Here is a 16,608-nt window from a genome sequence, read left to right as displayed (position 1 = left end):
AGGGACTGAATTGACTGTACCAAGACGCATCTTCTGGGGAAACATGAGTGGGTTGAAGGGGAGTATGCTTAATTTTTTCCACTTTGGGATTGTAGACCATATTATAGAGGTTATGTGTGGAAAACCCAAAGTATATTCCTAGGGGAAAGAGATGAAAACTAATACACTTATTAAGTACTATCTATGAAATCATATTTAAATTTCTCAGTAACCATTGAAATAAGTATTGTCATCCTTTACCATAGACAAGGAAACTAAGGCTAAAAGCAGGCACGTGATATCCTTAAGTTCATAAAATAAGTTGGACAGGCGGACTTTAACCCATTTTGGCTTAGTCCAAAGCCTGTTTACTTGATATTACACAATGCTACTTTAGTGTTTTGAAAGAAGACCACATGGAACCTGATGATTGATATCCCTGAACTGTTAGCTGGCCTTAAATTTTTGTAATAAAATGAATACATGTATACATAGTACTTTATGGCCCAGGTGAGCATTTTTACTCAACAGCACTTAGCTGTCATTGGCTATTGGTGTTTGGTTTTTGGACATGGAATAATGATTGATTAGTCCTCCACAAGCACCTTGAACCCATCACCTTCACTGGAAACATAGGTCTCACTTAACAGCATGTTTTGTACAAAGTTGTAAGGAAAATAATTTTTAGATTTGGCTTGGAGTCTATGAGTTTCATGGATGAAACTTAATCTCTTTACTGGCATGTCTATTTTTTATGTCCTAGGTACTTTTAAATTCAATACGGATGCTGCTGAATTCATTCCTCAGGAGAAAAAAAATTCTGGTCTAAATTGTGGGACTCAAAGGAGACTAGACTCTAATAGGATCGGTAGAAGAAATTACAGTTCACCACCTCCCTGTCACCTTTCCAGGCAGGTCCCTTATGATGAAATCTCCGCTGTTCATCAGCATAGTTATCATCCTTCAGGAAGCAAACCTAAGAGTCAACAGACGTCTTTCCAGTCCTCTCCTTGTAATAAATCACCCAAGAGCCATGGCCTTCAGAATCAACCTTGGCAGAAATTGAGGAATGAGAAGCACCATATCAGAGTCAAGAAAGCACAGAATCTTGCTGAGCAGACCTCAGATACAGCTGGATTAGAGAGCTCGACTAGATCAGAGAGTGGGACAGACCTCAGAGAGCATAGCCCTACTGAGAGTGAGAAGGAAGTTGTGGGTGCAGATCCCAGGGGAGCAAAACCCAAAAAAGCAACACAGTTTGTATACAGCTATGGTAGAGGACCAAAAGTCAAGGGGAAACTCAAATGTGAATGGAGTAACCGAACAACTCCAAAACCCGAGGATGCTGGACCCGAAAGTACCAAACCTGTGGGGGTTTTCCACCCTGACTCTTCAGATGCATCCTCTAGAAAAGGAGTATTGGATGGGTATGGAGCCAGACGAAATGAGCAGAGAAGATACCCACAGAAAAGGCCTCCCTGGGAAGTGGAGGGGGCCAGGCCACGACCAGGCAGAAATACACCAAAACAGGAGGGCCACCGACATACAAATGCAGGACACAGAAACATGGGCCCCATTCCAAAGGATAACCTCAATGAAAGACCAGCAAAATCTACCTGTGACAGTGAGAACTTGGCAGTCATCAACAAGTCTTCCAGGAGGGTTGACCAAGAGAAATGCACTGTACGGAGGCAGGATCCTCAAGTAGTATCTCCTTTCTCCCGAGGCAAACAGAACCATGTGCTAAAGAATGTGGAAACGCACACAGGTAAACCTACCTAGATGGGTGGAAATATTTTGTTGTCTTTTTAATTTAAATTTTTAAATAAGTCATATATTCACATAATTTAGAAAGCAGAAAGTATGAAAAGTTACACTGCAAAAAGTCTCAATCTTTATTCACTGTCTGCCTAAGTTCTACCACCACTCACTGCTCCCTGCCCCAATAGGTAACCACTTAGTTTTATGCATATCACAAGCAAATACAAATAAGAATTCTTTTTCTTTTCCAAATGAGGAATTTTGTAAGGGTTTTCAAAAATGCAAATACGGGTGGTGTAGATGTCTGGTTACAAGATTTTTTTGAGTTGTGAAAACAAGTGGTGGGTGGTAACATCTCTGCTGCCTCTTCTGGTTTCATCCTGCATCATCTCTTCTGCCTCATCTGGTCTGCTTAGTTGCAGCAGTCCCTAACTGGTCTTATCATCTCTTAATTTCTCTCTTTCAGTTCACCTCTTAAACCAGCATCAGAGAGCAATCTTTATAAAACACATATTTTATTTATTTATTTTTTTGAGAGGAGTCTCACTGTTGCCCAGGCTAGAGTGCAGTGGTGCGATCCCAGCTCACTGCACCTCCTCCTGGATTCAGATGATTCTCCTGCATCAGCCTCCCGAGTAGCTGGGATTACAGGCGCCCGCCACCATGCCTGGCTGATTTTTGTATTTTTAGTAGAAATGGGGTTTCGTCATGTTGGCCAGGCTAGTCTCAAATTCCTGACCTCAGGTGATCCGCCTCAGCTTCCCAAAGTGCTGAGATTACAGGCGTGAGCCACTGCGCCCGGCCTAAAACACACATTAAACTGTGTCACTCCTCTGCTTAATTCCATTTACTGCTTCTGCCTTACTCAACAGTCCCATCTTCTGCTGCCTCAATGTCTACCACATTTTATTCCCTGGATTCTACACTTTTTTGTCTTTGCATGCTGTTGCATGTGGCTCCCTCTCTCTAGAATTTTTGTCACTCAGTTCGCTGACAAAGTCTTACTCATTTTTCAAAAGCTACTTTAGGCCAGGCATGGTGGCTCACACCTGTAATTCCTGCACTTGGGGAGGCTGAGGTGAGAGGATCACTTGAACACAGGTGTTCAAGACCAGCCTGGGCAACATAGGGAGACCCTGTTGCTACAAAAGAATTAAAATAAAAAAATTAGCCAGGCATGTTAGCACATGCCTGTAGTCCCAGACACTCAGGAAGCTGAGGTGAGAGGATCACTTGAGCCCAGGAGATCGAGGCTGCAGTGAGCTATTGTACTCCAGCCTGGATAACAGAGCAAGACCCTGTTTTGGGGGGGAAAAAAGTTACTTTAGTCACATGTCCAGGGAACCTTTTCTCACCTCTATAGATAGCATTAATCTCTTACAGCCCTTACACTTATGTCTTTCTCTTACATTTGCATGCTTCTATTACAGAACTTACACTGGAAACCATAATTTATTGATGCTTCATTGTCCTCCACTAGTCTGTAAGCTCCTTACAAACAGATGCTGTATATTTCTTTTCTTATTTTGTGACCCTGCTGCCCCACACAGCTCTTGAAACATAGTAGGTACTCAGTTCTGACCATTAAAAAGTTCATCCTTATATTGAACTGAAAGCTTCTTTCCTTTCTTTCCTAGCCTTTGGTTCAAGTTTTATCCTCTGGAGCAGCATAGTAACTAGTCTCTCTTCTCACAGCTCCCCACCTCCTTATTGCAAATCAGCTTTTTGCAGTATTCGAAGACATCTATCATTTTGCCCTAAGTGTATATTTCATCAAGCTGAATAGTTTTATTCTGCTAGCTCTTCCTCATGGACCTTCACTATCTTAATCCCTCTCCAGTTTAATGTGAGATACAGCCCAACCCTTGAAGCCACCATCTACCCAGGGCCTGTTTTTACACCAGCCTATAGTTCTAGTTGCTTGCTTTATCAGGGTTGTTCTTGGAACCTCAATGTATATGTGAAGCAAAGCAATGTTTTACCAGAGTTGTTATTGAATCCTTAAGGCTGGTTAATAATTACCTCTTGCTTTATAGTGAATTATCACAATGTAGTGGCTTATGATAACACACATTTATTATGCCACTGTTCCTGTGGGTCAGATGAATGGGTCCTGGTTAGCTGGTTTCTCTGCTCAGTGTCTCCAAATTTGGCTAGGGATGTGATCTCATCTGAGGCTCAGGGTTCTCTTTCAATCACTGGTTGTTGGTAGGATTCAGTTCCTTACAGGTGTAGGACTGAGGTTCCTGTTTTCTTGCTGGCTGTTGGCCAGGGGTGTCTCTCTCAGCTCCTAGAGGCCACCTGTGTTTCCCTGCCACATGACTCTACACAACATGATAGTTTGCTTCTTTGAGGCCTGCAGGAAAGCAACTGCTGCCACTTCAGATCTCTCTGACTTGTGTTTGATTTTCAACTCTTTTAAAATGGCTTACTTGATTAAGTCAGGCCCACTCATACTCAAGGGGAGGAGATTATATAGGGTATGCATACCAAGGAGGTGGGAATCTGGAAGACCATCTTAGAATTCTACTTAACAAATCTCTTGGGGCCTTAACAGTCTCACATTATTCATATCATTTTTGAGAACACTTCATTCATATTTATTGCATCAATAATATATACCAAGCACTGTTCTAGGTACAGGGAATACTAATGGAATTTACATTCTGGTAGGGAAGACAGGCAGAACGCACTTAGATATTTAATATGTCAGGTGGTGATAAGGACTAAAAAGAAATATTAAGAAGGTTAAGAGGACACAGTGGCAAGAGTGCCATTTTACATAGGTTGACCTCTTTGATAAGGAGACATTTGAACAGAGACAAGAATGAAGTGCAGAAATGCACCGTGTGGCTAGCTTGAGAAAGAGCATTCTAGGCAGAGGGAGGAGCAAATTTAGATGTGGGGAGGGATATTATAGGCAATGAAGATGGGGGGCAGGAAAGGTGGTCAGGGAAATAGCAAGGGCTGGATCATGTGAGGCCTTTAGATTTGGTTCTGAGTAAGATGAGAGGCTGCTGGAAGGTCCTGGGAAGAGGGATGGCATGATCTTACATTCTAAAATAATCACTTAGGGTCTGGATGTGGTGGCTCACATCTGTAATCCCAGCACTTTGGAAGGCCAAGGCAGAAGGATTGCTTAAGCCTAGGAGTTCAGGACCTGCCTGGACAACTTAATGAGACCCCATCTCTGCAAAAGGCAAAAAACTAAAAATTAGCTGGACGTGGTGGCACATGCCTATAGTCCCAGCTACTCAGGAGGCTGAAGTAGGAGGATCACTTGAGCCCAGTAGGTCAAGGCTGCAGTAAGTAGTGATTGTGCCACTGCACTCTAGCCTGGGTGACAGAATGAGACCCTGTCTCAAAAAAAAAAAAAAAAAATGTTATTAGGCTGCTGTGTGGAGAATAGGCTCTAAGAAGGCAACAGGACAAGTTAGGAGGCTATTGCAGTTGTTCAGGTAGGAGATGATGGAGACTTAGACTGGAGTAATAGTGTGGAAAAGGTAACAATTGGATAGATTTTGGATGTATTTGGAAGGAAGATTTTATGCCTGAGCAACTTAGAATAATGGAATTGGCCTTTACTGAAGTGTCAAAGCCTAGTAGAGAAAAAGGTGTTTGTCTGTAAAACGTTTCAGTTTGGAATAATTTCAGATTTATAGAAAAGTTGCAAAGATAGTTGAAAGAATTCCCATATATCTTTCACCCAACTTCCTCTAATGTTAACATCTTACATAACCAGAGTGCCTTTGTTAAAACTAAGAAATTAGCACCGGTATGATCGTATTAACTAAACTACAGATGTTATTCAGATTTCACCAGTTTTTCTGCCAATGTCCTTTTTCTGTTTCAGGACCCAGTCTAGGATACCACGTTGCATTTAGTCATGTCTCCTGAGTCTCCTACCATCTCTGACAGTTTCTTCATCTTTCCTTTTTGGAAAAGATGTTTTTGCTTTTGTTTTATTTACTTCTTATTCAGGGAAGATTTTTTTTTAATTTGGTTAAATTTCTGTAGTCCCAATACTTTGGGAAACCGAGTCAAGAGGATCACCTGAGCCCAGGAGTTCAAGACCATCCTGGGCAACAGAGGTAGACCCCATCTCTACAAAAACTAACAAAAAAATCAGCCAGGTATAGTGGCACACGCCTGTGGTCCCAGCTACTCAGGATGCTGCGGTGAGAGGATCACTTGGCCCAGGAGTTTGAAGATGCAGTGAGCCACGATCATGCCACTGCACTCGAGCCTAAACTTTGGTGACGCCTGTAACTTTCACAGAAAGAGGTTGTGAAACAGACTAAATATCACTCATTTATTACTTTATCCGTGAATTTAACAACTATTTAATGGAGCACCTAGTATATGCCAGACACTGGAAATACTACACTCAGCAAGGTAGACAAAACTCTCCCTCCTCCTGAGCTTTCAGTCTCAGGGTGTTCTCTATTTCTTTTGACATTAAACTGAACAATCAGAAAGTAAATCTTAGGAGAGCCAATGTTATGGAATATTACAATGTGCACTTTTGAGTCAGATAGTTTGACAAGTTTGAATTTTGACTTTTAAATTTGTAGTTCTGTGACCTTGGATAAATGATCTAACTACATGAAGCCAGTTTCTTCATCTGTAAAATGGTACCTATGTTATAGCCTTTTTTTTTTTTTTTTTTTTTTTTGAGATGGAGTCTCGCTCTGGAGTGCAGTGGTGCAGTCTCGGCTCACTGCAGTCTTCGCCCCCGGGTTCAAGAGATTCTCCTGCCTCAGCCTCCTTAGTAGCTGGGATTACAGCCACACGCCACCATGCCCAGCTAATTTTTGTATTCTTAGTAGAGATGGGGTTTCACCATGTTGGCCAGGATGGTCTTGATCTCCCGACCTCATGATCTCCCCACCTTGGCCTCCCAAAGTGCTGGAATTACAGGTGTAAGCCACCGTGCCCAACCTGTTACAGCCTTTTTGAGAGGACTAAATAATAATATGTAACGTGCTTGCAATGTTGTATTTAAGATTAATTTTATTCTTTTAACTTATTTAGACCTGAAAGCAAATAACAGTAATATTATGAAATAAATGCAATGCTAAAAGTATGTACTCAAAAAAACATATACACACACTCACACTCAGTTTTGAGAGTATCTGGTGGTATTGAAATCTAGAAAGACTTTGCTGCAATTGTGTTTGAGGAAAAAAATCTGGAAGTGGGTGAAGGTATTCAGGAATAGATCTGGGAGGATTATTCTGATACTACACACTGGTCTCTATCACTGGATGTTGAGCTCCTGGAGCCAGGGACTGTAACACCACCATGGGGCTTATGGTAGGCACCAAGAATATCTTTGTTAAGTGAATGACTAAAGACTTTGAGGGCAACTACTAGAGCCATCTTACCACTCATGGGTTGTTGGAACCTGCCCAGACTTGGGCTTCTTATAGCTGACACTACAGCTTCACGAGCCTCTTTCTAACCTAAATCCATGGATCTGATAGATTTAGAGGATCCTCGAAAATAGAAAATGCAAAGCAAGATCCTGTATTGCCCAGTGGATCCTCAGGCTATGTTACAAGGGGCATTTGGCTACTCTGCTATTTTCCTGGGAATGTTTCCTTAATTGTGGGAATCCCCACCTGAGTGTCTCCTTCCTAAGTCCTCTTCCTCGGCAAATTCCTGCCCCTTATTGGCCTCAGTCTGAATAGCCAGCTGCCTTACCCAGAATCAGATATTCCTTAAAATCTCTGTGTTTGGATTCTTCTCTTGAATGACTTGCTCATCCTTGGTTGATTAAAGTGAGGAATGGTTTTTTGTGTTTGAGTTTATCTTTTTTGTTATTTTGTTTTTTAAACAGGTTCTCTAATTGAACAACTAACAACAGAAAAATACGAGTGCATGGTGTGCTGTGAATTGGTTCGTGTCACTGCCCCAGTGTGGAGTTGTCAGAGCTGTTACCATGTGTTTCATTTGAACTGCATAAAGAAATGGGCAAGGTCTCCAGCATCTCAAGCAGGTCAATTAATTCTCTCTTCTGAGTAGTTATTCTCCCCTATTTGATATGTTCAAGTATTAAGCCTAGCTTTAAATATACAGTTTAATTTCTCTTAACTACTTTTTCTGCAGGGAGAGTATGTTACCTTGATCATGTGTTTCATATGACCAGAATTAAGTTATAGATCTTAAATAAACCAGCTAAACATAACAATATTAAAATATATTTTAGGATACGATAAAATCAGTCACTCTTATTGAAAATGATGGCTTTTACTTATTATTTTTTCTTTAACATACTGATTTTATTTCCTGTGGATACATACACAGAAGTGTGATTGCAGGATCATATGGTAATTCTATTTTTAATTTATCTTCTTCTCATTTTTGGCCAGGCATGGTGGCTCACACCTGCAGTCCCAGCGCTTTGGGAGGCCAAGGCAGGCGGATCACCTGAGGTCAGAAGTTCGAGATTAGCCTGGCCAACATGGTGAAACTCCATCTCTACTAAAGATATAAAAATTAGCCAGGCGTGGTGGCAGTCACCTGTAATCCCAGCTACTTGGGAGGCTGAGGCACGAGAATTGCTTGAACCCAGGAGGTGGAGATTGCAGTGATCTGAGATTGCACCACTGCCCTCCAGCCTGGGTGACAGAGCAAGACCTTGTCTCAAACAAACAAAAAAACATTTTTTTTTCATTTTTAAATTTTTACTATGCATACATAATAGTTTACATGTTTATGGGGTACACATGATATTTTGATACAAGTATACAATTTGTAATGATCAAATCAGGGTAATGGGCATATTGGGATTCCAACACCTCAAATATTTATCATTTCTTTGTGTTAGGAGCATCCCATTTCTACTCTTCTAGTTATTTTGAAATATATAATAAATTGTTGTTAGCTATAGTGCTACTAAACACTAGGTCTTATTCCTTCTATCTAACTGTATTTTTTTTTTGAGACAGAGTCTTACTCTGTTACCCAGGCAGGAGTCCAGTGGTGTGATCATGTCTCACTGCAGCCTTGAATTCCTGGACTCAGATGATCCTCCTGCCTCAGACTCGCAAGCGGCTCAGACTACAGGCACATGCCACCACATCCAGCTAATTTTTTTTTTTTTTGAGACGGTCTGCTGTGTTGCCCAGTCTTGTCTTGAACTCCCGGGCTCAAGCAATTCTGCGTCAGCCTCCTAAAATGCTGGGATTAGACACATGAGCCACCATGCCTAGCTAGTGGTTTTTTTTGTTTGTTTTTTGTGTTTTGTTTTTTTTTTTTTTGAGAGGGAGTCTTGCTATGTCGCCCAGGCTGGAGTGCAGTGGCGTGATCTCGGCTCACTGCAACCTCCACCTCCCAGGTTCAAGTGATTCTTCTGTCTCAGCCTCCTGAGTAGCTGGGATTACAGGCACGCACCACCACGCCCAGCTAATTTTTGTATTTTTCGTAGAGATGATGTTTCATCATGTTAGCCAGGATGGTCTCAATCTCCTGACCTCGTGATCCACCCACCTCTGCTTCACAAAGTGCTGGGATTACAGGCATGAGCCACCACACCTGGCCTTTTTTTTTTTTTTTTTTTAAATGAACCCCATATTCAGTGGAAAATGCTGTATTCAAGCTAAGCAGTCAGTATTGTGAATTTGTTACTTAAATGTCTGATATGCTTAACATTGAAATTATTACCACTACTTCAGTATTGTATCTTCCTATAGATTTAAATTTTTTAAATTACATGTAGCTTTTGGAAGAAAATTTATTTGGCCTACTCCCATTTTTCCTGACAGATGGCCAGAGTGGTTGGAGGTGTCCTGCCTGTCAGAATGTTTCTGCACATGTTCCTAATACCTACACTTGTTTCTGTGGTAAGTTTGTTTATATACACTGGAGTCTCTTTTACTACATACATTGTACCTCAGTTCAGGAAAGGTGGTCTGCAGGGCATGTTTTAGAAGTTACTAATGAGACTTCAAAGCTCTAGGAGTCTATAAGACTATAATTATGTGGTCCATCACACAGCTAGAGCCACAGCCTTTTTGCTCCTGGCAAGCTTTTCTGGAGATGGCCAACCAGGCTCATGCTGCTTCTGGGCTGTAGTGCTTGTCTCCCTGGTCTTGAGACCAGGCCTGACCATGTAGCAGAGATAGGTGTGGATGTGGGCTTCATCTCACCCCCAGCAGTTACAGCTTTGATATTCCAGATTGGAGCAGTATGAGTAAATAATAGTGTTTATTTTAATCCTGGAAATAAGTCATTGGTATTTATAATCGGATTTTTTATAAACCAGCATTATAAACTCTATCCTGGCATCTTCCCTCTTTATGGAATACTTCTTTCTGTTTTTGAATATCTCAGTTCCCCCAAGTATTAGGGGAAAACTTCCTGTAACCCAGATGCTCATTCTTGCTGCTAGCCCATTTCTGCATGTTTTTTTTTCCTTTCCTGCCTTTTAATGACTAACTTCCCTCTAGTTGTTGATTTTTCGGATTTTTTCTTTACTGTCTGTCTCCCTCCCTGAAGCATTGCATTTTTGCTTCTGTCTTGTTGCCTCACTGAAACTGTATTCAGAAATTGCCAATGGGCCGAGCTTAGTGGTTCACGCCTGTAATCCCAGCACTTTGGGAGGCCAAGGTAGGTGGATCACCTGAGATCAGGAGTTCGACACCAGCCTGGCCAACATGGTGAAACCCCGTCTCTACTAAAATAAGTTAGCTGGGCATGGTGTCGCGTGTCTGTAATCCCAGCTACTTGGGAGGCTGAGGCAGGAGAATCGCTTGAACCTGGGAGGCAGAGGTTGCAGTGATCCAAGATCATGCCATTGCACTCCAGCCTGGGCGACAGAGTGGGACTCCATCTCAAAAAAATAAATAAATAAAATAAAAACAAAGAAATCACCAATGACTCCTTTCCAACCATATCTAGGGCTGATTTTATAAGCTCATAGTCTTTTTGGTAGAGTGATAGCCCTTGACACCTTTGACCATTCCCTTCTTGAAATAAGTAGCTCTTCCTGTTTGTTTCTGCATGCTCTCCTTATTTTTCTAACCAGTTTGCTCATATTTCTCCTTTCCCATTACTTAGCTAGCAGCTTTCACAAAGAGTCAAGTCATTTACCATCAACTCTGTATCTTCTAGATGCAATACCTTGGTGAACTCCTTGACTTCCCCTTCTTTTCTTCAATTCTTAACCACAGTATCATTTAAGATCTGACCCCAAACACCCTCTTACAAAGGATGCTTTCCTTTGTTATTCTCTCTCTCACTTTGGCCACTGTTTTATTTGGAATTTTCTGGTCTTATATGTTTTATTGACAGAATCTGAGCCTTAATAGATACTAAATTGGTATTAGATGAGGGAATAAATATTCTTGAATATACTACCAGAAAGGCAGCATGAAACTGGAAGTAAGAGATCAATGGAAATTTGGGCAAATAGGACAATACCAATACTTAATACCTTATTTTGAAGGATTTTTAAACATAAAGTACCACAATGGAATTAAAAATCTTGTTAAAGCCTCTACTGGCAAATTAGACGAGAGACTCTAAGGCAGCATAAGAATGTGGAGTGAAGGTCAAGATGATCTGAAAGTGGTAAAATGATGTGAGAATGCACATAAAGGCCTTATTTGCAGATGACTTTGCCCCACACTGTTCTTCCAGAGGACCATTAATTTAACATGTTTTTATTGAGAACTTATTAATGTTCAAGGCACTGTGAAGAAACAGAGGCGAATAAAACGGTTAACTTACCAGAGCTTACAGTCTAAGAGTTAAGACACAATTAGCCTGATACTCTGCTAGAAGTACGAAGTACTATGGGAGATCTTTGGGGTAGTTACGACTTATAGCTGGATGATTAAGAGAAGCCTTCTTGGACGACGTAGAATTGAACTGGCGTTGTAAACTAGGTAAAATCTTGGTAGGCAGACAGATATGTTGAAGGGAATAGCTTAGGCAGTTCAGAATCAACAGGGTTTAGGATATATTGGGAGAAGAGTGATTCATCCACTTACAGAGCCCAAGATCTATGATGGGTGGGGAGTGGGAGATGACTGGAAAGGAAGGGCTGACCCTTTGATACCAGTCTCAGGTGTTGGGACTTCATTTGGAAGGCTGTGGGAAGCCACTGAGGGCATCAACATGATTCTTTATGGAGATTAGTTTGGTAGCAGTGAGTAGAGTATTTTGGAGCCTAAATAATTTGGGACTTATAAACCAGATGAAGAGTAGTACAAGCCTCTAATGAGTGTGATGGAAAAATATGGTGTTAGGTTGATTCCTAACAGTAGTAGGAATGGGAGTCACCCAAAGTTTCATGCTTTTGGAAATGGTGATACCAAGGAAAAGGGCAGGTCAAAAGAACAAGGTCTGGTGGGGACAGTGACTACAGTTTAGAAATGTTGAGCTGGAGGAGTGAGCAGAACATACAGTGAGATATGTCCAACAGGCAGGTAGCAATATTTGAGGAAAGACCAGGACTTAAGGATGAGAATCACAGCTGAGAGGAGTAGTTAAGACCCTAGCGGATGAAAGGGTACAGAGTGAGAAAAGGGTGTAATGCAGAACACTTGCAGGGGAAAGAAAAGCAGAAAACCCCAAAACATCATTTGGAGTCAGGGACAAGAGGTAGAGCTCTTGAGAGATGTTAGAGGAAAACCAGGGCACTGTATTGGAGCAAAAAAGCACAGAGGCAGGGAGGCTTTTGTTATAGTCTGGAGACGAGGTTTTGGCCAGTAGAGAGGCAGGAACAGGAGAGCAGATGAGGTGAGAGCCACTTTGTAGGAAAAATTGACACAACTTGGTGATTAAGTAGAAAGAGGTGTCAGCGATGACTGTAGTTTTTGAGCATGTGTGACTCTGACAGAGTTGATGTCACTGACAGAAATAGGAAACCCTGAAAAGAGAGGAGTTGTAGAGGGAAGATGTGAACTTTGGCCGTGGATAAAGCCAGTTTGAGGTGACTGTGAAACCCCAAGCAAGAATGTTCAGCAGACATTTGGACTTATGGGTCTGAAACTGAAGATTCAGGGCAAGAGAGAAAATGTGGATTTGGAGATCAGTGGCCTTTAGGTGGATTGCACCTCTCAACATGAATAAAATTTCTGAAAGAGATAGTATAGAGAGAAAAGCAGAGGCCATGGACTGGGGATGGCTGCAATTTAGTGTGCAAATTGCCCAAGTGAGGATGAATTCCTCAAGGGCAAGGAGGAATCCTGTGCCTTCGTTTTACTCTTCCCTGTCTCTGCTGAGTCCATGGAAGATGTTCCATGAAGATTTGCAGTGACATTGATTATAAAATTATAAGCTCTTTTATGCCGACTTTATAGTTCTGGAATAGGTGAGTTCCTGCTACACAGGGGATTTATGTCCTTTCCATCTCTTACTGCCTCCCCCACTTTCCCCACGGTGCTCTTCTCTTATTCCCTCTCTCTGATCCTTGCAGCAGCAATTCGCATATCAGTTCAGAAGCCCAGTTATAGACAACTTGTCTTATAGGTATTTATCTTAAATGTTTCCATTAGTCAAGGTAGTATTTTCATAAGTAAAAGTGACTTTTTATTTATCTTTCCCAGGTAATCCAAGATTTAAGATTTATCATACTCAGTGAAACTTTTTATGAATAGCATTATATTTATCTTTTTATTTTAGGATATGGGATAATACATTTGTTGAGATAATAAAAACCACACTAAAGTTGCATGCTGCCTAGCTATACTTTACTGTTTCATTAAAGTTGAGAATGTGGTTGAAGTTTGTACCATTGACTCTCTGATCTGATATGTTCTAGGCAAGGTAAAGAATCCTGAGTGGAGCAGAAATGAAATTCCACATAGCTGTGGTGAGGTTTGTAGAAAGAAACAGCCTGGCCAGGACTGCCCACATTCCTGTAACCTGTAAGTTGGAATGGTAATTCCGTTGGGATTGCTGGTGGACATGCTTTGCTGGTGGCTCTAAGTAAACATACCTGGTTAGCATGTAATGGTTTGGGATGAAGGGTGATATGGGACCTCAGTAAATGGTCTCAAATCACCCTGTGCCAGGCACTCTACATCAGTTAACTTGTTGAATCCTTACCACAGCCCAGTAATAGATATTTACCATCTCCATTTTACAGATGAGGCTCAGAAAGGCCAAGCCTCTTGCCCAGTGTCACAGTGGTAGGCCGTGGATGGTGGAGCTAGGGTTTCCAAAGCCAGTGCTGCTTCCATTACATTACACTGCTTGCTTCTAAGAAGAAATGTGACTCATATGTTTTATCCCCCATTGATATCCAAGATATCCAGATCCAAGAGAATGTATGGGAGAACCTTCTGTCTGGGGAAAGACAATTGTTTAGGGTCCCAGTCGGACAGTATTTCCAAGATGTCAATCTTTTTCTTTTTTTTTTTTTTTTTGAGACAGAGTCTCGCTTTGTCACCCAGGCTGGAGTGTGAGTGTGGTGGCGTGATCACAGCTCACTGTAACCACTGCCTCTTGTGCTCAAGCCATCCTCCCACCTCATCCTTCTGAGTAGCTGGGACTACAGGCGTGTGCCACCATGCCTGGCTATTTTTTGTATGTTTTGGTAGAAATGGGGTTTTGCCATGTTGCCCAGGTTGGTCTCGAACTCCTGGGCTCAAGCAATCTGCTCTCCTCAGCCTCCCAACATGCCAGGATTACCGGTGTGAGCCACCACACCCAGCCGCAGGATGTCAATCTTTTCCCTATAATAAATAGCCAGCTGTAGACTATACGCATAAGCCAGACACGGTGGCTCATGCCTATAATCCCAACACGTTGGGAAGCCAAGGCAGGAGGATTGCTTGAGGCCAGGAGTTCTAGACCACACTAGGCAACAAAGTGAGACCCCGTCTCTACAAAAAAATTTAAAATTAGCTAGGTGTGGTGGCACATACCTATAGTCCCAGCTACTTGGGAGGCTGAGCAAGGAGGATCATTTGAGTCCAGGAGTTCAAGGCTGCAGTGAGCTGTGATTGCACTATTGCACTCCAGCCTGGGCAACAAAGCAAGACCATGTCTCTAAAAATAATAAATAAATAAGTAGACTGTATGCAGTCAGCTTCTAAATACCAAAAAATGCACAGTAATAGAAAAACAATTGATCAGTTACAAATAAATTTCTACAGGCTTTGACCTCAGACAAAGGTTTAAATCTTAGGTTCAAGTTACTTAAATAGTTATGTGACCTTGGACAAGTTATTAATTTATCTAAGCCTGCATCTATAAAATAATAATGATAGTAATAATAATACTTATAGGGTTCTATGAAAATTAAATGAATTAGTGCACCTATGCGGCTCGATACAGAGTCTGGCAAGTGATCAAAAAATGACAATTCTTACTTTTACTACCCAAATCTAAGAGTAAACCAGACCATCAGAGTGTTATCTTGGTATTTCTACTGCTTGGAGCAGGGATAATATTGAACCAGGGGCCTTGTGATCAAGGCATGGTGGTGGTGCTGGGGAAATGTCAGTGGGAGTAGAGCTGTTTTAAATTGGGCTAGACAGCATGGCCTGTGATCTGCTGGGCAGTCAGATACCTCCTTCCCTTTGACTGCTCGCATAGGTCCTTCCTTAGGAAGGACTTAAGCTATTCTTGCCATTAGCTGTCATTTTCAGTAAATTCAGTAATAAGAAGTTAATCCTGGCTGGGCGCGGTGGCTCACGCTTGTAATTCCAGCACTTTGGGAGGCCAAGGCGGGTGGATCACGAGGCCAGGAGATCGAGACCATCCTGGCTAACACGGTGCAACCCCGTCTCTACTAAAAATGTAAAAAATCAGCCGGGTGTGGTGGTGGGCGCCTGTAGTCCCAGCTACTGGAGAGGCTGAGGCGGGAGAATGGCGTGAACCCGGGAGGCAGAGGTTGCAGTGAGCCGAGATCCTGCCATTGCACTCCAGCCTGGGCTACAGAGTGAGACTCCGTCTCAGAAAAAAAAAACAAAAAAACTTAATCCTCTGCATGGACTATTTTTCCAAACCCTTCATGACTACCAGAGATCAAAACTGTTGCAGATCATATGATCAGCACCATGTCTGAAAGAAAAGAACACCTTAAAACCTGCTCCTGCTCTTTTGTGGCTCTGGAGCTCTCACACTTGACTTGGGAACTTTCTTTTACTTTAAGGACCATAGAAGCCCATTCCCCAGTAGCACTTTTCTGGTCTCCAAGAAAGCTTTGGTTTCTCTCATTTACACTTGTTAGGACTCAAAAGCCATAGAGACAGGGTCTCGCTCTGTTGCCCAGGCTTGAGTGCAGTGGTGCTATTGTAGCTCACTGCACCCTTGAACTCCTGGGCTCAAGCGATCCTTCCACCTCAGCCTCCCAAAGTGCTGAGAGTACAGGCATGAGCCACCATGCCTGGTGTGAACATCTATATTTTTAAAAGCTCTCCATGCACTTCCAATATATAGCCAGTGTTGTGAACCTCTGGTCTAAAAGTTAAGAAAACCTGAGATTGAGGAGATTGAGTCCAGGCTTCTGAGATATTTGACATAACCTAGAATCACCCACACCTGACAAGCAATGAAAATTGTTTCACCCGAAAGGATTGAGGTATATGTAAAATATAACTGTTGAATAATAATACTCATCTTTAAAGAAACATGCTTAAACTTATGTCTCCTATGGGTATTGTCTATCAAAATGAGTTATCTTAGAAGACTAGACACTTATTCCTGGATTGTTTTCAATGTTTAAACTTTATTTAAGAATTATCAGACCTTGTTTAGGAGTTTCATAGAAACTAAACATTCCAGCCAGACCACTTTATAAGCATATTAATGTTTTACAGCAAATTCTGTTACCCATCTGATTAATTAGTCTTGGCTCTGATTGGCTTTTGATTCCCAAAGGATTGTAATTTGCCACCTAGAATATAC

At 41.8% G+C, this 16,608-nt stretch overlaps 1 protein-coding gene across 8 annotated transcripts in view; it reads left to right on the top strand.

The window, feature by feature from the left end:
• NFX1 (nuclear transcription factor, X-box binding 1) overlaps nucleotides 1-16,608 on the top strand; it is an 80,546-nt gene that overhangs the window by 3,249 nt on the left and 60,689 nt on the right. For all 8 annotated transcript variants that reach the window (XM_054502844.2, XM_063650230.1, XM_063650229.1 and 5 more), the window contains exons 2-5: nucleotides 743-1,747; nucleotides 7,583-7,741; nucleotides 9,510-9,587; nucleotides 13,514-13,619. In XM_054502844.2, coding sequence (XP_054358819.1) covers nucleotides 743-1,747; nucleotides 7,583-7,741; nucleotides 9,510-9,587; nucleotides 13,514-13,619 — 1,348 coding nt within the window. The remainder of the gene's footprint in view (nucleotides 1-742; nucleotides 1,748-7,582; nucleotides 7,742-9,509; nucleotides 9,588-13,513; nucleotides 13,620-16,608) is intronic.

This window comes from Pongo pygmaeus, chromosome 13 (genome assembly GCF_028885625.2).
Source record: "Pongo pygmaeus isolate AG05252 chromosome 13, NHGRI_mPonPyg2-v2.0_pri, whole genome shotgun sequence".
Taxonomy (NCBI): domain Eukaryota; kingdom Metazoa; phylum Chordata; class Mammalia; order Primates; family Hominidae; genus Pongo; species Pongo pygmaeus.
The sequence above is the reverse complement of the archived record's forward strand: the minus strand, read 5'-3'. Positions and strand labels throughout refer to the sequence as shown.